Source organism: Emydura macquarii, unplaced genomic scaffold, assembly GCF_026122565.2.
Source record: "Emydura macquarii macquarii isolate MOO-44397 ecotype Brisbane River unplaced genomic scaffold, CSIRO-AGI_Emac_v2 contig_1451, whole genome shotgun sequence".
Lineage (NCBI taxonomy): Eukaryota > Metazoa > Chordata > Testudines > Chelidae > Emydura > Emydura macquarii.
The window spans coordinates 19,793,751-19,814,899 of NW_027131588.1; the positions used below are offsets into that span (position 1 = coordinate 19,793,751).

The following is a 21,149-nucleotide window of genomic DNA, read 5'->3' on the forward strand; positions in this document are numbered from 1 at the left end:
GATTTTCAGTTAGTACCCCTGTGCACAATACCTGATAGATCAAAGAGTAGCAAGAGTTCTGAAACATTAGTGTGGGACTGTTACATTGTCTCACAGTTAACCTGTGGAACTCATTGTCACAAGATGCAGTGTGGCAAAGAGCTTAATAAGAACGAGGATATTCATAGGTACATTTGACAGGATTAAACTTTCATTTTGTTAAATGAAGGATATAAACACCACTATGGTTCAGGCCATTAAACAATGCCTAACTGAGGAGGATTCAGGAAAAACCTTCCCTTATGGGCAGATTATTCAATACTTTTTCACTATGGAGTTGCTTGCATCTTCCTCTGAAACATCTGGTACCAGCCATAGTCAGATGGGCCATGGATCGGATCCAATGTGGTGTTACTCCTCGCTTTGAAATGTTGGTCTCCATAGCCAGTAAGGGACTGAACACTGCAGATGTGAGGCTAGCCCCAGAATCCTCCTTGGTGGACTGGAAATCCAGACTTCAATAAGGACCTGAGGAAACAAAATAAAAGGCTCTGAGGCATTATACTAACAGTTATAGTGTTTTATAAGAGGGCTCTGGGAACAACCTGACCTAAACCTGAAAACAGGATGGTTAAAGTTGTTACAATAACCTGCAGCTGCTTTCTGTGGAGGAGATAACCACATCTTAGACTCAGTGAACACTGGAACTCGAGGTCAAGGATATCACAGCAAACTAGTTAAAGAAAAGAAGTATATTATTTAGGTTATAGAATCAAGCGCTCAGGAGCCAGGAAGTGCTAGTATTAAGGTAGCAGTATCTTTATATTACAGACTGGGAACTGAGGCACAGAGATCAAGAGAAAAATTTGCAAGAGTCCACTAATTTTGGATGCCTCATTTGAGAAACTTGGGGCCTGACTTTTTCAAAGGCACCAAGCATCTGTGATTCCCTATGACTTCAACTGCAGATGAGACCTGAATTTCTGAAGTGCTGAGTGCTCACAAGTGCCTCGTGTTGCACATCAAGAAAATTATATAATTAGTGACCACCTGTGAAAAGTTTGCTTTAAGTAACTTGTCCAGCCTCACAAAGGAACTCTGGCAGAGGCAGGGATAGAATCTGATTCCCCCTGGACAGCATTCAGCTGCCTTAACCACAAAACTGTCCTTTCTCTTCCTGCAATCTCCTGCCTTCTTCACTGTACACTTTGCAACAAAGAATGCAGGGGCCCTGCAGACAACAGTCTCCTTCACTACACAACCCTAACTGAGCCCCAGAATGCACTGTGGAAAAAACAGTATGTAGTCATACTATTAAACACTGTCTTATAATGGATATGCACTGAGGGGGCTGACATAACATGGAGGATTGTGGCATAGCCAGGAATAGAACAAACATAGCCAGAGCCTTAACCACAAGACCATCTTTCCCCTGCTGTAGCCCCCTTCCTTTTACATTGTCCAATCTTCTATGGGAAAATGCCTCATTCACTCTAGAACCCTGCTGAAAAGTTTAATATTCAGCTGCATCTTTACCAGCAACGTCTCCTTTTGGTTTAAGTCCCAAAAATATATGTAGCCTTTGTGCCTTAATTTAGTCTTAATTTAGCTGAGTATAATAAGGATGCCTCAATATTCAGCGCTTGTAATGTTTTGTGGGCTGGCTAATTGATCCCAAGTCTGAAAATAAAATACATCTGAACTTTTTTGTGTCTGATTTCTTTTGGAGCTGCTGCAAAAATCCATAGTTTGTCACTCAATCCAGATGCTGGGAATATGATCATTTCCTTTAGGCCCTCATTGCCAACAAAATCCCTCCTTGGAAGTCTGTAGATTCGGTGTGTAAATTGGATCTCCTTCAAGCATTTAGCATGAGTGCCTTAAGCAGTGGTGGATTAAGAAATGCAGTACAATCCTCATTCTCTCCCCCCCCCCTCAATTCCCCAGATGCCTTGAACTCCTCAGCAATTACATGCTGGTTTTCCAAAAATTCAATATTATAGCTAAAAACTGGGTTTTTAAAAACTTTTCCTGGCTCCACCCATTTTAAAAATCATGTCTGATCCCAACCTAATGAGATTTTAAAAATAATAAATGGGGGGTTATCTTATGCACTTTCTGGTTTTTTGAGCCTTCGGGGGTCATGTTTTTACTGCAACCATGAGGCTATTAACGCTTTTAAAAATGGAAGCTGAGAGTCTTGTGTAATTACTTGACTCCATTAGCTGGGGCTTGAAGAAAAAACACCAAATATTCTTCGACTGGCAATAAAATTGTGAGAGCTGATAATGCTGGTACATCAGGATACTGAGTTCAGTTGTTTTTCCATTCATCCCTGCTCCATGAACTCACTTTCAGCCTGTGCTAGCAGCTGCTCTGTTCTACCATTGTGGCTTTCCAGGTAATGACCCTAAGGACTGAGCTGTCTCATTGGCCATCTGTGGCCACTACAGCAGTTTGTAATTAATAATCCTTTGTGCTGAATTCTCCCAGGATGTGCTGGATGTTATTCTTGGACTTGGAAGAAGACAAAGGGTTTTGTCGTACGCAGGTCTCTGAGTTGGTGCTGAAAGATGATGTCTTCCCTCGAGCCTTCAGAGTGTTCTAGTGAAGCTTTGCTACCTCTAGATTTTTAGTTTTTATGCATTTTTAGTTGCACTGTAGACTTCACAATGCTCCTTGCCATTTGGAGGAGTTAGCAGTGTTTGAAAAGATGGAATTTAAGGTTGAGTTACACAGTACACTATTGCCAGCCTGAAGGATTGAAGTCAGGACCCAAAATATCATGAGATTTAAAGAATAAATCTTGGGTTTTTTTCATTTGCTGTCTGATCTTTGAGCTCGTTGGGGTTTACATTTTCAAGCTAGAAAGTTTGTTTTAAATGAACGCTGAGATTCTGACATAAGCACAGGACTCTGGGCCCTGGGAGTTCAAAAAGAATACTATCAGGAGTTCATGATAAAATCGTAAGAGTTGGCCACAGTGGAGATTGCAGGAAGTTCTGACCCTCACTGCTTTCGTCTGTCCACCTCTTCCTTTAAAACATTTTTGCTTTCATGTGTCTCCCACCCTTTTCTCCCCCTCTCGTTCAAATTTTGGAGGTTTCTTGATTTCAGCTAACAGGCATGTGAAGCTCAGGCAATATCTTGGTTGCTAGCAAACAGCTTGAAGACCTGAGTAGAGGTACCAGTGAGAACAGGAAGATCATGGTAGCCAATCAAAACAGAGAAATTTGTATATTTGCTGTATTGTTATAAATGAGTTGTACTATGATTATGCAAATCCCTTTATTTCGGCCTAATAAAGGCCATCCACCAGTCAGAACCAATCGAGACACAGGGAGTTGCATCTTTTAGAAAAAGAAGTGCAGGAATAAAACCTATTGGTAATTGTACAGTATCCCTGCAGTCTGATTGGCTGAGCCAGTTCCATTTCTGTAGGGTAGTAGATAGCCTTGATAAAGCCAAATAGTTTGTTACAGTATCATTAGAGGGACTATAAGATGACACTCTAGGTGGTTCTGTACCTTTGAGATGGTTAAGTTAGTAAGAAAATTCCATGAATCCTGTGATTTGTTGTTCACTGACCTACACTAATATTCTGTACCACCAATGGTACTTCCCCCCTTAAACAGATTTTCTTTTGCTTAAATTTGAAAAAAAAAATATTGAAAGCATAATTAATACAAATTCTTCAATTTTTTAAATGTAAAATATAGCTTATGAACAATGCAGGGGCTTGGAGGGAATTAAAATATAAGAAGCCTGCTTTCTTATGTGCAGTCATTCTTGCGTCAGAGAAGATGCGCTATAATGCGAAAATGCCATTGTGCCTCTGTTACGACAAAGCCAGTGTTATACTCTCTGAACTGCCTTCGTACTCTTCTTTTATGCTGATTATAATAAAACAGGCTCCTGTTAATCATAAATATCTCCCTGAAAATAATCTTCTCAAATACGGAAAATCCCGAGTGGATCTATTTTCTGTAAGCTGCCAAGGTGGACTCCTTAGCTTCTGTGATAGAGTGAATGAGATTGCAGTTCCCTCATCAGTTTCATAATGCTCAGAATGCTTCCATTTACATCTCCGTGTGCAATGCAGGGCAGCGGGCTGCCAGGAAATTTGAAACTACTTTGATTCCAGTTGACTAGAACAGCAGCAATTGAATTAGCTTGTATCATTATAGATAAACTGATTATCTGTGCATATTCATTGACCAATGGGTAACTGCTGGAGCTACAGTATTTTCTGTGAGTAGGAAGACTCTGTTCAAACAAATATATATATATATATATATACTTATCTAGCTAGCTAACAGAGAGAGACACACATTTTTGTAAAATGTTCCTGTGAAAATGTCTTTCTATATTTGTAACGTGTGTTGATTTTCTTTTGTTTCCTAGCCTTTCCTTTATAATGCCATGACCAAACTCCTGTGTTAGATTGAAATTTAATGGTTGATTTACATATGAAATATCATATTTATGCCAGTGCAGATTAAATAATGGATTCTTTAAATCTCTAGGCATCAAAAAAGTGCCAGTTGCTCTTGGGCTATATTTGCCCAGTGTCTCAGCTTTCCTTCCATACACCTCTCTTGCTATTTTAGCTTAGAGCTTTTTTTTTTTTTTTTTTTTTTTTAATTTGCCTTATCAAAAGAAGCAACCTTAAATGGAAAGTAGAAATTGGTGTTACCTGAAAGAGTGTGTATCCTTTCATTGTTTATTTTTCTGCTTATCTTCAGCGATGCACCTGATTTTGCTGTTCCTTTTCTAGCCTTGTTTGTATTGCAGTCATGTTGGGGGATGGGGGCTAGACAGGATATGCTGTAGCAAGACATGATGCGGTGGTGGTGGATGGGAATAGAGGAGGAGTTTCCCTTAAAGAGCTCGAGCTCCTTTAAACACTGCTACCTGAAATAAGTCATGTGCTCCCCTAGAATCTGCATGAGACTTTTAAGAAGGAGTGGTTGCCAGTCAACCTCCCAGAAGGTGTTCCTGCAAAGAATAGAGACCATGGTAAAGTGGAACGTGGAAGTTGGTCCTGTAGGTCATATCAGAATAGGTTATTGCTTTGATTGCTTATTCCATGTGTTTTCTTTAGGAGCATTTTAGATTGAAATTAGTTTGAGATAATGAATTTGCTCTTTCTCCCTGGGACTCCAATAAAGGGTCAGATTCTTATTTACATTAAGGCTCCTTCACAACACTGGCAATGTAAAGGGACCTTGAAGTGGGCTTTACACAGGAAGATCAGTGTAAAGGAGGCCTTAGTAAAAATGAGAATAAGGCCCTAAACCTCTGTTTCAAACTTGTAGTTTTCGCTTTAACCTTGTGAGCTTTCTAAATAGCACTCCTGTATTCCTTGGATGTACCATAGATGTTCCGTTAACTCTAATAGGCCTGACTGCTTTGGGCATGGATTTGCTAGGGATTAGGTCATTCATGGAATTAATGAGAAAAATGAAAACATCAGAAACTTGCTGTGAGTTGTTTACTGCTTTACCAAACAGCTGCCTTGTCAAATAGGGTTTGTGGGGAAGCTCATCACAGCTGTGTCCTATATTCATTGCCTGAAAACTAAGCTCTTCACTCTTTGCCTTGGATTGCTTCAGAAGCAAAGATGGCCTTTGAGACTGCCAAATCCCTTCCAAGGGGTTTTAGGTTTAAAACATGATCACGAATTGTCCTTGTAGCTTACCTGTTACAGTCAGCACGCAGCTGACTTGCGAAACTCATGCAGGCAAAGCTGAATGTATGTCAGAGGCATTCTGTATTCTTCTAAAAATGCATTTTCTAAGCAGTTCTTGAGCATTTGAGACATGGTCATGTCTGCTTAGATGTCCTTAGGCAAAAATATTTAAGTAAGGGACTCCTTATAAACAGTTCTTCATTTAAATAATCCATGCCTATCCATGCGCTTAGGTAGTGGTTAATCAATATTAGTGCTTAGAAACTGTTCAGTCACTGCTTAATGGGGAATTGATTCTTCTTTCACTCTCATATACATTTGAAAACCTTTGCTGAAGAACAGGTAGCTTAAAAAGCTGGTTTAGCATCTGCCTACTCCACTTTTAAAAATTCTTTTGATCTTTCTTTGGAGATGGGGCCACACACTTTCACAATAATAGTTCACTGTATTGCCACAGTGCACTGCTAAGGAAATGGTAAGACTGTCTGAAAGAGCTGGGTACAGTTAATAAATTCCCTATGAATTTTATTTCAGAGAGATGAAGGAAACAGAATCTAGCTATTCATAGTTATAGGAGAGCCTTTGATTTCCAGTTACTTTGGGGCTACATGGCAATTAGACATGGGCTGTGAAACGGGATCTAAATCCAAAGCACTCCAAATTTGTTCAAATCAGGCCTCTAAGAAGGACCAAATTTATGAAATGGAGGTCCGTGTCCAATTCCAGATATATTCCCCACACACAGTTCAGAGTGGGGGTGGGGTATGAGACAAGGAGATGGTTTTGATTTAGGTTTCAGCATTGTAATAATAATTGATACAACTGGGATCTAAAACATACTTCTAGTTTCCTTCTGAATAAGTAAATATGTGGGGCCAGATTTTTCCAAGTGCTCAGCCCCTACATAGGCACCTAACTAAAGTGCCTGGAGATTCAGCAGCTCCCATTGTGAGCAGCTGAATTAATATTGTCTGAGAACAATGAGAGCTCTGGGTGCTTAGCTCTTTTGAAAATCTGACTGTCAGTTTTCTCAATTGCTTTATTTTCATCAGCTTGAAAAACAAGACTGAAAAAAAAACAACCAGCCTTCTTGTGTGACACTGAATTTAATCTTTTACTAGAAAGTTGTAAAGTGTGATGATAAGTGTCTGTGCGTCACTGCAGTTCAGCTTTCAGTTATATTAGTTCTTAAAAGAAGAGGGTGTAATGCTAGAGAGTGTAATCGCTTATTAGTTACTTTATAATCAGCTAACTGGAACCTTTCTAGCATTTTGTTTGGCTGTGCTTATGGGTTGTGTGGGATCTAACCAGTTGCTTTCCATGCCTTTGCTCTTTAATGTTATTGTCATTTTCTCTTTTTAGTTCTTCTAATGTATAAAAACACAATATAATGCACACATTGTAGACTGATGTTAAACCTCCAAATACCTGCTTTCTTTAGTTCTCTCATATGGCATGTGTCCCATGCTATTTACGGGGCATTGGGATCCCTGTGAAGTCCAGCAAACATTTTTGGCATTTTTATCTAGGCAGTGCCAACTTCCAAAAATATGCTTCTCCCAAACTCAAATGTAAAAAGCCCAATTTTGAATAAATACAGTACTATATGATTCAAAAAGAGCTAAATACAATAGCATTTCTCTTCAGTGGGCTTGCAGAAGCAATGCAGTTAATCTGTTAGTAGAATACTGGAAATGGAACCAATACCCTTAACAAATGGCTGTATGTACCCTATAGATAAATACACTCTCTTTCTTTTGTGTAGGTGGACATGGAGGTAGCACTCTGCTCCCACATAACGTCACCAATGAATTTCCAGAGTATGGCACTATGGAGCAAGGGGCAGAGGCATTGAGGACTTCATCTGAGTTTCTAGCAGTGGCTGTAACATGCAGCTCAGAAAGGAAGGAGGGTGACCAGTTGCCTACTCTTCTTGCAAGTGGCACTTATGCAGATGAGCCAAGATCTTGCAGTGAGGCATCACAGCTACCAACTAAAGAAGAAACTTTGCCATGTGCTGATAGGCAGACTGGGATTATGAAAATTTCTCAAGAGCTAGAAGCTGTGAAAGTACAGAAAGGAGTGAACGCTTCTCTTTGTTCAGAGCTGCAAATGGAAAAAGAAAGGAATATTGGCAGCCAAGACGTACAGGCAGCCAGAGAATTGGTTCCAGCAGGCCAAGAAAAACCCTCAGACATGTCTCTTCCATCTGAAGTAAGAGCCGAGGAGGAATTATATTTGATCGTAGAAAAAGATCTGGCTGCAATAGCAACTGGAGAAACGCAGTCAGAGTCCTTACAAGCCATCAATAATAAAACTGAGGAGATCCCCAAAGTGAAGGAGACAAGCTGTCACAGACCATCTGTACCAACCCTGGAGGCAGACAGCGAAGTTGGGGGTGTTATCGATATTGTGGGGGAGGGATGGTCAGATTTTGAGAAGGAATTTTCAGTGTATAATCCAGGCGAGATGCAAATGGGTCCTAGGAGGAGGATATCGAAAGAGGCAGCTGTGAGCAAACATGTAGAATTTCAAGGGGTGGAGATTTTATGGATACAGAAAGCAGAAGAGCAGAAGGGAGTGAAGCATTCAGAACTAGAGGCCAGTGCACCTTCACAAAGGGCTGTGTCTATTGAAAAGAAGTTCTCCAAAGCATCAAGTCACCCTATTCCAACTGCAGTTTCCCCAGGTTTAGTCACTTTGTCTGAGGGAATTTGGAACGAAGCCCAGGCAGACCTGAAACCAGGAGTTTGCTCGGAATCCTTTTCTCTAGCTTTGCTAGCTGAAGGCGGGGGCGATGAAGTCTTTGTGAAAGAAAAAATTGCTGAAGAAAAGAACCATGTGCTAAATACAGACAGTGAAAGGTAAGAATGCTTTTTGGGGCAGGGAGTGAATTCCCATGCGTGGACCATGCCTAACACTTTGTGGGAGTTGCTGCAAATGGCTGATTATACTATTAGTCTCCTATCTAGAATATTATGAAGATGACTGTAGTGATTGCACAGTTAATGTTGAGAGTTTCACTGAAGCAGGACTAAAATCCCTCTGGTCCACACTTTTAATGTTTGAATTTAGTCTCCAAATTTGGCATAGTAACTCTGAAGAGGTATTCTGTGCTCTTTACACAACAAAGACAGTGTAAGATAACTGTGTTCTGTGTTGACTAAATATGCATAACAGGCAAGGCCTAACCACATACATACATACTACTGTTCTGGCTGATTTTTGGCAGGGTTTTAAACATAGAACACAGTGAGTGCTGCCAGAAGGATCAGAAATTATTTAAAAGGATACCACTCTATTCCTTTACCCTACAAGAGGATAGCTCCTTATTCAAACTGTGTCCTGTTTGCCTCACATATGTTTGTTTTCCTCCTGGTGAATGACCATAGGACCTCATCACGAGCCTGTGCACATATTCTGATCTTAGATAAGACACAGGCTGTTTTTAAACGATTCACATTGAAATACATGTGGAGTTAGTCCCCCTTATTATTCAGGATCCTCTGAGTTTTGCCAAGATTAGCCAATGGAATTGCTCAGCTCTGCAGTGTCACTTATCCTTGTGATATTATCACAAATCTCATGATGATTGGTGGATTTCTTAAAGCCCCAGATCCCAGAGCCATGAATATGTGAGAATCTCAGCTGTCATTTTAAAATAAAAAGTTAGTTTTTAGCCTTCCTAGTTGTGGAGAAAAGCTTAAAAATGTGATCTGAGTGCACCCTGAAGGTCCAGAAACCAGGAAATAAATAAAAAGAACCTCAAACCTATTGTATTATGTTTTCAAAATCTCCTGATTTTTGAACCATCTCATGATTTTGGGAGCCCTGCGTTTTGATTTTTGAATGCTTGGGGTTGGCTCCCTGACTGGAGGCAAAAATACCGGTGCGGAAAAAAAGGAACGCTTTAAAGATGTTCAAACCTTTCTTTTTGTTCAGGTTTGCTGAGCAGCTCTAGGCAGGCTGCACAGCCTGGAACGTGGGGGTGTGCTCTGGGGCCGGGATGTGGCTGGAGGAATTGCATGGGGCTTTGTCAACATGGGGGGAGCTGATTGTGCAAGGGCCCATAATTTGAGGGGAAGAGGGTTGTGTGGAGCGAGGGCTTGGTGCAGGGGAAGGCAGGTCTGTGTGTCTGTGAAGGCATTGGCCTTAGAAAAGCTCTGCTGGTTGCTCCCTCAGCTCTCTGGCACACTAGGCTACAGCTCCAAGGGAGCCATTATCCCCATAGGAAATGATCAGTGCATCAAGAACACTCCATGGGGCTTTTGCTTCTGTGCACTGGCAGCTTCAAGCAAGCCTTCCAAACACTGATATGGTGCTGAGACACCAATCTGCATCCCCTCCTCCCAGAGTGTCCACACACTCTGTCACCACAAACTAAACCTGCTTTATCATCTGCCTGGTTCTTCCAACTTCCCCAATACCAGGGGCGCCATTTCAGATTTTTGTGTGTTAGGGCGGACTTCAACCGTGATTTCAAGGGCTACTTAGGTACCTGAAAACTCTAGCTTTTTTGCAGATAATAATTTAATTTAGAAATTAGCTGACAGGAGCATGGTATCTAATTCCTATATAAAGAAAGAAAAAAAAATACAAACACCAACTAAAGCCATATTTTAAGTTTATATATAAATTTAGAACAATCAGGGGATAATACAGCAAGATATTCCCAATCCCAAGCCTTGAGGTAGCAGTTTTGGCGCCTTAACAGAGATATCAGAAACACAAGTTACTCGTCATCTGACTCCAGTTTAAATTTGATCAATTAACAAGGAAGTTTTTTTTTAATTCTTGCCCTTGCTTAATCCTGAAAGCAAAATTGTGTTCTTTCTGCTTCTTTCATCTTCACTAGTAATGCATTCAACAATTCTGTTGATGTCTGAGGCCGAACAGAATGCAGCTCTCTTTCCTTGACTGATATTGGTTCCTGTACCAGTAAGAGTAAAAACATATTTTGTATCCATAAAACAAACAGATGTGACTTGAAACAGAGAAAGTGGATGTATGTGAATGTGTAGACATTTTTACAGAGCCACTTTTCTGACCATGACTGGACTTTAAAGAAAACCCCACGTTTATTTTGGTCAGGCTGGACGTACAAGAGATATGCCAATGAACAGTCTTATTATCCATCATCTAAGTCATTAGTTAGGAGAGTGTGCCGTTTTGAGGATAGAGTAGCAGAATGGAATCAGGGCTAAGATACATTTCCAGCTCTCACACTAAGACCTTATCTACACTACCACTTATTTTGATATAATTTAAGTCGTTCAGGAGTGTGAATAAGCCACACTTCGAGTGACGTAAGTTACACTGACCTAAGTGCTGGTGTAAGAGCTTTTCCTGTTGGCATAGCTACTGCCTCTCACGGAGGTGGAGTTGTTATGTCATGGGAGAGCTCTCTCCTGTTGGCATAGAGCATCTCCACCAGACATGCTAGAGCGATATAGCACTTCTAGTGTAGACTAGCCCTAACGTGTTCTGCCATCTTGTGGCAAATCACTGAAGGGACACTGTGTTAGGATTAACATTTTAATGTGTTCTTACTTTGTTACTAACTTTTGAATACAAGAATTGAAACAGTCGTAGAAAAATCTAGATTACTTTCTATATTTAGGCTACTTTTTGCAGTTTACCAAGCTTGGAATAAATCATTTAACTTTTGGAAACATCCTACTCTAGGGCCAGGCCCCCTGAGTTTATACTGCACCTGCCTGGGGTTCTAGGTGTGTTACCCTACTACAGATAATAATAGACTAGAAACTGACTTGAAACAGGAGTGAAACTGAAACTTTTCAAGTCACTTTCATTTCTGTTTAAAGGCTAGTTGCTTTCCAGAAGGCTCTTAAACACAACACTACAGTGATCGAGTTGCAGTTCTCACAGGAGAATATTTAAAACCAAACACCAAGAAAATTCCACATTTTAAAGTTGAGAAAAAAACTGAGTCTTGTTTATTATTTAGCATTTTAATATATGTTTTTTTTTAAAGTATTGTTCTGTGTTTGGACACTGTGCCTCAGTTCCCATTGCTGTAAAATGGGAATAATAAAACTTGCCTGCCTGCCATATGGAATTATAAGGATTAGATTGAGATCTGTGGGGCAGGAACTGGGCCTTCCTAATGGCTTGTATGGTGCCTAGCACAATGGGGGACTCCCTGCTGATTAAGGTCTTTGTGTGCTACTGTAACATTAGTCAGCTGTGGAGATGCCTGCTGGTGGTAGCTGAAAGGGACATACCTGGTGGTGGGATGTGGGTGGAGTACAGGTCAATTTCTGTGTCTGCCAACAGCACGGCCTGCATCCCCTGCGAGCTCAACACCTGCCATCAGAATGTGCAGCACAGCGCGGACACACACCTGTCCTTGAAGCTGCAAGCACTAGTGGGCATGACGGCTCTGGACCAGGAGGGTCTGTCCCTGGTCTCTTCCCAGGGAGAGGTGAGGGTACTCCCTGCTTCTCTGTGGATAAACGGACCCCAAGACCTGCTTAGCTGCTCCTAGCCCCCCACCCTTCTTCAGCTCCCCTTCCCTCAGGATCTTTGCCCCAGGGATTGTTCCCCCTCAGCTGCTCCTCCCACACTCCCTGCCCCCTCCCTCAGAGCAAAGCCCTGTGCTCTCATCTCTCCCTTCCCCTGGAGACTGAGTCCCCTTTCCCACACCACTGCCACTCCCAGGCTCTAGCACCTCCCCACCACTGAAGGCCCTGTGCATCCCCTCTCCTTCCCCCACCACCATTGGGGACCATCTGCTTCTTCCTCCCCCACCACCACTGGGGACCCTGTGCTCTCCTCCCATCCTGGCTAACCCCCTTTCTTGCCTGCCCCACATCCACAGGCAGATTGGTGGAGGCAGACGAGGGGGTGGGGTGGGTCAGCTAGCGCAGCGGAGCAAACTGACTGCGTGAGCCGTAGCCAGAGACCCCTGGCTCCTGGAGGAGGGGACCTGGCTGCTCAGTGCTGCAGGTAAGAGCTCTGCCTTTGGCAGAGCCGTGAACCATGAGCCGGCCTCCGGTATGAAATTTGGGGGGGGGCCCTCCCTAAATGGCGCCCCATGCCTGATACCACCCCGTGGCCCACCTTGAGAGGCACCTTGAGAGGCTGAGGGAATGGGAAGAGGAATAGCGGGGTTCTGTGTGGGGAGCATGAGGGAACATGTGACTTGGGCCCGGAGTCGGAGAAGCAGAGGGGAGAGGCCCTGGCTCTGACAAACCACCTGTGATTTGTCATCAGAGAGCTCCCTTTTCCTCTGCTCTCAGCTCCATCTCCACTCCATCCCTAGGCCCCTCGTCGCCACTCACCCCCGCCTGCTCTCATAGCACAGTTCTGCACACCTTCCATGGTTGCCTGCAGCCCCAGCCTGTCACCTGGGTTCCCCCACATATTGCCCGCCCCACTTACACAGCCAGCACCATGTACAAAAGCTGCATGTGTTAGGGAATGAGTGGGTGGGGAGCACGGTTTGGGGTGTGAGCGTTTGGAGGTGTAGCAGGGCTGTGGGGTCAGGAAGGGGGGTAATCTAGGTGGTGTGGGGAATAGGACTTCCCTGGGGATAATGGCAGGGTATTCTGTTCTGCAGGGCGCTGGGGGGAGATGCTGAATGGGAACAGACAGAGGATAACACGTATCAACACTGCTACATGATGGACAGCTATCAGTGCCAGTACCTACTTACTGAAATAGCTGGGGGATTCCCCTGCAAACCTGGCTGACTGTTTGAGCAACAGAGCCCATAAAAAACCAAGGAAATAAGTAATTACTTCGTTCAATGCTCCATCTACATCCATTCATCAGTTCCCCTTATTAACCACAACCAATCTCTCTTCCACAACCCACATTTTCCTTTCCTCATCCTGAGCAGCTGAAACTCAGCCTAAACACTACAAGCAATGCACTGCTGTCAGTGCTGTAATTTCTGCATTAAATCCACTGTCAAATTTAGAACAATCACTAACATCACATTCCCTAAACGGTGCAGAAAGTCACATCTCACAGCCACCACCCTTCCTGCATGTCCAGTACAAACCCAGATGCAGAAGGATGGATCCTGTCCTTTCTGAGTGCGAGACCGAGCCTATGTTAACCATCAGAACACACTAGCATGTAAGTTATGAACAAGTTTGGTCATGGGCTTTTGGAAGAAGGACTGGGACACTGTAATGATAAGGAGTCTTCTGGTGCAGCTGCAGATCTGCTTCTTTGAGGCTGCTGCTTCAGAGGGTGAAGTGGCAGAAGAAGATGATCTCTATCTAGATCTAGGTTGCCTCCTGAAGGACCTAGGGTAAAATTTTCATTAGTTCCATTTTCAGAAGTGACTTAAAGACTTAGCCTAAGCCCTATTGATTTTCAGTGAGACACAGGCTCCTAAATCACATAGGCCATTTTGAAAATGTTACCCCATGACTGCTGAGAGTGTGCTCCCAACCAGAAGATGTCTGAGGACCAGGAAATCTGAGGGAAGGAAGACTGCTTGTTAGAAGTCTGACTAAGACAGCACAACCTAGCTCGGTTGCCTTCAGTTTCTTGGGTACCTTCTCCCTCTCCGACTTAAAGAGATCAGAGTCCTCAAGAGTCCTTGTCTGTGCATCTGGAGAAAGGCTGAACAGCGTTGCAATACCACTTTAATGTTGGTACTACCTGTTCTGGGTGTTTACCTGTGTTTTCTCTACGTTACATTAGTGTATTAGGTTACATTTAACAGAGAGTGTATTAGTTTTAATTCTAAGGCCCTGACGCTGCTCTGGGACTGTGTGGGGCTGAGTATAGTTTCAGAGGTTTGTCCCCCTGTTGGACTGGGACCTAAGCTCATGGTGGAGCTTCTTATCTACTATAATTCCTTTTGTGTTGCATTCAGTGGAGGTGCTGTGAAAGGGGAGCTAGATGCATCTGAATTTGTGGCTAGTGCCCTTGCTCAGAAAAGCACGCTGTATCTTTCACTGAACACAAAAAGCTGATATTGTTTCTTAGTAAACATCATTTTTTGTTTTCTCCAGAACATTGTTTCTCCCGTCCTCAGAACTGTAGTGCAGCAGTGAGGAAGATTGTGACAGTTCTGTACTGCAGCATGGTAGTGGGAACCAAAGTATCAGTTCTGCATTGTATTCTAGTTCAGTCCCTTTTTATATGTGTGACTCACTCCCAGGGAAAATAAGCAGATTTACTCAACATTTCTAATCAAGCAAAAGTTAAACCAACTCTTTTTGGTTAATTCCTAGAATCATGGAGGAGGAAGAAGCAGCCAAGGGAGGATATGAAGATGTCCTTGGACAAAAGCATGCAGAAGTCTCCATTGATGTGTATAGCTCACAGTTTGAAAACATTCTAGACAATGCTTCTTTATATTATAGTGCAGAATCACTGGAGACTTTATACTCCGAACCCGATAGCTACTTTAGTTTTGAAATGCCACTCACTCCGATGATCCAGCAACGTATCAAGGAAGGCAGTCAGTTCTTAGAAAGAACTTCAGCTTCAGGACAGCAAGATGTTTGTAAGCTTCCCATAAATGGTGAGATCAAGAGTCCTTGTGGAGAGAGCTCCAGTGGACTAAGGGACGTAAGTGACACCCTCTTCAGAAGAGACCTCGGAGAGGTTACTCATTTGCACGGGTAAAAATGTATTTATTTATTTATTTTTAACGGGCATTTGCTTCTGCAGCTTATCTCAGAATTCATTTTTCAATTCTCAATGCTGAACATTTTTAAACAGCGTGTATATCTGTGTCCAGTGAAACAAATGATCCAGGGAAAAGAGAAGCCAAACGGACTTGCTTTTTTGTGGAAATTGACAGACTGCCAACTACTTGTAGGTCTAGCTGTGATATGTGTGTAACTACCAGTAGATGGACCATAATGTGACCTCTCAAGAAGGGGGTTTGCCAGAATGGTGTCAGAGTGTCAACAACCCAGCCATTTAAGATCATCTCCACTTATACCTGAATTTGGAAGCAATAATTTTATGAAAGACTTATAAAAACCCTTTGATCTGAATGGTAAGGGCACGTGTGGACAATTAATTATCCGATGTGAAATCTTGGCTTCCTTGAAGTCAATGGGAATTTTGCCATTGAGTTCAGTTGAGTCAGGATTTCACTCCCCCTGTACCCATGGATTCAGAAGTACTCAATTTTCCACAGGTAAACAAATGCCATTTACTTCTATATGTTAGAAACTGTACAAGAGAGTGCAAGTGGGTATTTAATAATTTATTACAAAGTACAAAAATATTACACACTGTCCGTTATGCATGGCAAAAGAGAAAGAAGACAGACTAGAGAAGAGTGATAGAGAAAATGCAAGAGGCTGCAGTATATTTATAGGTAGTTTGGTTTTTGGAATACTTCTGTGCTTGGTTGGAGGCTGAAGAGTGCAGGGTGGGGGTAGGGGAGGAAAGAGGCAAGTCAGACACAGAAGCAATAAACTCAAATTATTCTTCATCTGCCAGCCTATCAATAGTGGTAGGAAGCCCTGGTGCTTAGAGTGCTGTATCAAATGCTACAGTAATACAGAAACAGCAACCCCTGTTTACAGGTGAAGCTACAAATGGCTCTCGATGAGGGGGAGCTCAGATTTCTGCATGAGCCATTCAAGAAGGGTTTAAAAGGCTGTGCCCCACAGAATGGAGAGATGGAACTAAAAGTAGACTGACTCCAGCCGGGCTGAGTAAGGGGTATTAATGTCACACAGGAGAAGGTAGTAGACACATCATGAGTTTTGTTCCCTGAGGAACAGGAAGGACTGGTCTGGATTGGTAGGATATTGCCAGGATGTATGTGCTAGGACTTAACTTCTTTTATTACTTTTGTGCTAAGCTCACAAAGTTAACCCTTAGAAATAGAATAGAAATATTATCTGTTACTGAGTAAATGTTATTAAAAGATCAAGCTAACTGTAAATGGACACTCTCAGTAGTCTAGACCCATCAGCTAGTTATTTCTCATGGTCCCACCCCCAGTTTTTTTAACAAGCCTTGGACAACATTATACTATTTGAAGCAAATAGGCACAAAGCAATTGCAGCCATGCTGCAAACAGCGGGAGCAGAAACCCCTGTATAGATCCCAGTACTGGCAGCCCTTAATGCCACAGAAATACTGCTCGGTGGGATCACCCCTAGACATGGCAGCAGAAAGGCAAGGTAAATGGGCAAACCCCTGTGAATGCTTGTTACATTGCTGCAGCTCCCAGCAGCATAGAATATCCTGCAGCTCCTAGCAGAATAGAAAGGGCCTGTCAGGGAACTGCCCGGCCTGGCCCTTCAAGGTATGTTTACACTGCAACCTAAGACCTTACTCAGGGTTAGTAGAACTCGAGTTAGCAAAACCTGGGTATGTTAACCTGGGGCTCGAGCATCTACATTCATTGGTAACCCCAGGCTAGGAACTGTTAACCGTGGGTCCCAACCTGGGGCTTCAGCCTGTACGCTGTACTATGTGGCCTGAGTCCAGCCACCCACATTCCTCGTGCTCTTAAAATGTCGCTGCTCTAGCCCTTTGTTCGTGGTGCGGTGTGGGAAAATTTGACTGCCCACCAAACTTGGCTGTCCGGAGGACAAAGAAAGTCAGCCTGTGGGATTGTGGAGTACTTTTGGCAGGCTCCCAGGGTATGTCTACACTGCAATAAAAGATCCGCGACTGATCCAGGTCAGCTGACTTGTGTTTGCGGGGTTTAGGCTGCAGGGCTGTAAAATTGCAGTGTACATGTTCGGGCTCTGGGACCCTCCCATCCTGCAAGGTCCTAGAGCCCAGGCCTCTGCCCGATTGCGGAAATCTACAAAGCAATGAAACAGCCATGCAGTCCGAGCCCAGTGAGCCTGGGACAGCTGGCACGGGCCAGCCACAGGGTTTTCTTTGCTGTGTAGACAGACCCTTAGGCTGTGTCTCTCTGAAAGTCAATGGAATGTAGGGTCCTTGGTCACTTAGATGCTTTGGAAAATTTTGCCTCTGCTACTCTGAAAATGGGAGGGATGAGAACATTGCTATGGAATCCTTAACTTTGTATTCCCTGAGTTTATTTTAGATTTACAGCCATTATGTTGTATTTGCACAGGCTTTTCCACCTAATAGTCTTTTTAAAAAAAAAACAAAGATTGGAAAGAAACAAATATACAAATAGCTGTGTCCCTATGAAGTTGTGTTGTTTCTCACAACTTCAGAAACTGGAGCACTCTGTTAGCAAGGTAACACAAACCCCACCTCTTAAACTAGGTATCGGCTAGCAGTACCACCTCCAGACATCCACAGTCTGCCATTACAGATACACATAACAAACACCACAGCAGTGCAGATGATAGCATAATTAAAAACTTCATGAAGTGATAACATCCTACAGTTCACCAGACACCCATGCCCTACAGATATATATGTTGATATTGCTGAGGTCAGAGTTAGTTGTGCATCATAGTGGAATGGTGGGGAATGTAGTGTAAGTATATTGTGTGACTGCACACGTAGGCGGGGGGGTTTTTTTAATAGAAGGGTGGAATCTGTCAGTAGGAGTGGTGAATGGGACATGTGGTTGTGAAGGTGTGTTAAAGTTGTATATCGTAACTGGACACTTCTTTGTTCTTTTGTGGATGAATATTCCTCCTAACCAGTCTTACCTGGTTTCTAATAATGTTTTTTTCTTTGCAGAGATATATTTAAATTTTCTAGGCAGAGCTGGAAGCATCCCCTATAGATAAGATTGCCCAAGGCTTCCCATTATAAGACCTTATGATTACTTTGCCAAACTTTTATTTGGGTTGAAATTTCTCATGCCTCAGGTTGAAATTTTATGGGAGATTTTCAATTAAAATGGGTTGACCATGAGGTTAGGAAAAAATACATTGTTTTGCCAGCTCCTGAGTTTCCCTAGCTGGGTTCCCTGGCCATCCACTAGTCTTATGGTCGGTAGGCATTGTAATGAGACGTTTTCATGCAGTCACTAGATGCCGCTGTGTGCTGTATATTGTTCCAGACCAGGGTGAAATCCAGACCTGGTTGAATTTAAATGGAGTGTGACCATTGCCTTCAGTGGGCCCAGGATTGCAGCCTTGGTGTGGTCCTCTGGCAGTGCACTCGTGTTCCATGTCCTCTGCAACCAGCTGTCTTGCTGATGCCCCTGGTGTTGTTATTGAAGGGGTGGTCACTGGATGGAGGGTACACACAGGTGAGCTGGTCCAATCGGAGAGCAGGCCGAGGCGCAGTCCTGTAAAGATTTACACGGGGCTGCTTGTTCAGCTTGTGAGCAGTTCCACTGCATTCAGTGAGACTCCCCCCATGCTTGAAGACATGTCAGGGGGTCAGAATTTGCAGGGATGGTGCATAAAAGTTGAGATTTGGAGATCAGATTCTGACTTACCTGGAGTCTTGGGGATGTGAAGGTGGGGGGGGGGGGAGGGCAGGGGAGAACAGCTGCGCAGCTCCTGATATAGGGATGGCGGAGGAGTAGCTATCAGAGGGATGAGAACAGTCAGTAAAAAATAATACCAAAAACCAACCACCACCCAGGACAGCTTACTGTCTCTTCAGATTCAGTGACACAGCATTTGGGGAGAGAGGGCAAGAAAAACCTTCCCAAATGCTGGTTCTGGTGTCTGGAGGAACAGATTGCGAAAGACAGCTGGTTCTTTTGAGTCCAATAAAGAAGCAAAAGGTACAGGCTTGACAGAAGAGGGTTAATGAGTGCCATGTTAAAATAAAAATATAGCTCCCCCCCCCCCTTTTTTTTTTTTTTTTAAAGAAAGGAGAAGCAGCTACTTGACATTCCCCAGGTTGTTGCAAAGGCAAAATGAAATCATCTTCAGTGCTTTGACTGATAGACTCGAAAGGCCTGTTTTTTCATGTCCTCTGGTGCCCTTTATTCAGTGCTGGCCATATAAAGGCCATAGCGTGGAGGAGAGTCAGGCCCTAGATGTTGACTAGAGAGGTTGATCAGTCAGGTTATAAAGCCTGGCTATGATGTAACCCAATCTTTTGAATTGTTTTGATGAATGTGCAGAAGAGGAGCATCCCTGGCTGCAGTACAGCTCTTAGGAGCTCTCTCTGAGGGGGGCATCACTGCTATGTGAAGGCCAGTCACATGGCTTTGAAATAATAATAAAAAAAATGATTCCAGACGTCCAGGCTACAATCTCCTATTGGCTCCTTTGTGTCTGGGTGCTTCTCCCTTGCCAGCCCAGCAGCTGCTGACCTTGACTACATTCCATAAGTCCTAACACAAACTATGCATGACAAAAAACATCATCACTATGACAATGGCCTGCAGAATTCTCTGAATGGGGGCAGAGAGAGAGGCACTGCTTTTGCTGAAATCAGCCAGCTTGCAAGTTCTTATTCAGGAGCTTTGCTGAGCCTCTCTGATGTACAGGTTTGCTTGTTTTTTTAAAAGAATCCTCTCTTAATATGTACAGTTCAGTGACCCAGCTATTGTTGCAGATGGTGTTCAGAGCTCAGCAGAGGAGCGGAGAAATGGGGATGAATGAAACCTGTGTGCTACATATATTCCTGGGAAAGATTTCCAATCTTCTACTTCCTGTGGGTTTTATTAGCTAGAGATCTCTCTCTTGCTAGAACCGGTCTGACTAAGTAGCCATCATTTCCCTGCAACGTGCAGGTTTGCTATAGTTAAGATGGAGGGTTTCATTTAATCAGAACAGCAGAGAATTGCAAGGTTGCACTTTGTTTCCATGTCACTCCTGTTTGGCAGGGTATACAGCCTTTAAGAGTGGTTAGCTTAGAAGGAGTGTTTGTCTTTACGCCTGCACTGCAATACCCAGGCTTGAGTCCCCATTGCCCTGCACTGCATAGTGATTTACATCAGTGCATTCTGATTTGGTAGCATTTTGCACCCATTTTGCATTCACTGGATGTAAATGCCTACCCAAAATGCAGGGCAATAAAGCATCAGTCCCAGTTATGCCCAGCTAGTGTATGCAAACTTTTCTCTGCTCAGTTCTTGTGTTTCCTCTAGACTGTTGGACCTGGGGCCACTGGTTTTCTCTTAGATAATATTTCTTTAATTGTCCTGTCCTGTTCTCGTTAGGTTTACGTTGGGTTGAGAAGAGAAATGTGGTATTTCTTTTTCCTGGATCTTCTTGAAGTTTTCAAAGTGGGAGAGGCGGATCTCAGAATGTGAAGATTTGGGCCACAGTTTCCTGATATTAGGCTCTTGAAGCCATATTTAGGCACCTAACTGAGACCTGGTTTTCAAAAGTGCTGAGCAAGCAGCAGCTGCCATTGTCTTCAAAGGGATTCGGGTGCTTAGGCCTATAGAAAATCAGGCCACTTTTATCTAGGTGCCCTGAACTTAATCACACAGATCTTAAAATATTGGTATCAACCCATTTGATAAAAAAGCAACCTTGAAGATTCTCAGAACATACCAGCAACAATCCAGAGCAAAGTTCCCAGTGTGCAGCAGGTTCTCCTTAGCATGACTTTGGTTATGTGATTTTTTTGGGCCTTTCTCAGAGTTTCACAGTAATCTTTTGTAGGT

General features: G+C 43.1%; 1 protein-coding gene across 2 annotated transcripts in view; it reads left to right on the forward strand.

Annotated features, from left to right (window-relative positions):
• The window catches only part of LOC137156453 (PH and SEC7 domain-containing protein 3-like), a 122,963-nt gene that overhangs the window by 16,127 nt on the left and 85,687 nt on the right, over positions 1 to 21,149 (forward strand). Inside the window, exons 3-4 of one of the 2 annotated variants that reach the window (XM_067553295.1) lie at positions 7,437 to 8,535; positions 14,890 to 15,282. In XM_067553295.1, the coding sequence (XP_067409396.1) occupies positions 7,437 to 8,535; positions 14,890 to 15,282 (1,492 nt within the window). Of the gene's footprint in view, positions 1 to 7,436; positions 8,536 to 13,657; positions 13,778 to 14,889; positions 15,283 to 21,149 lie in introns of those variants that run through there. The other variant, XM_067553296.1, reaches the window with a different exon arrangement.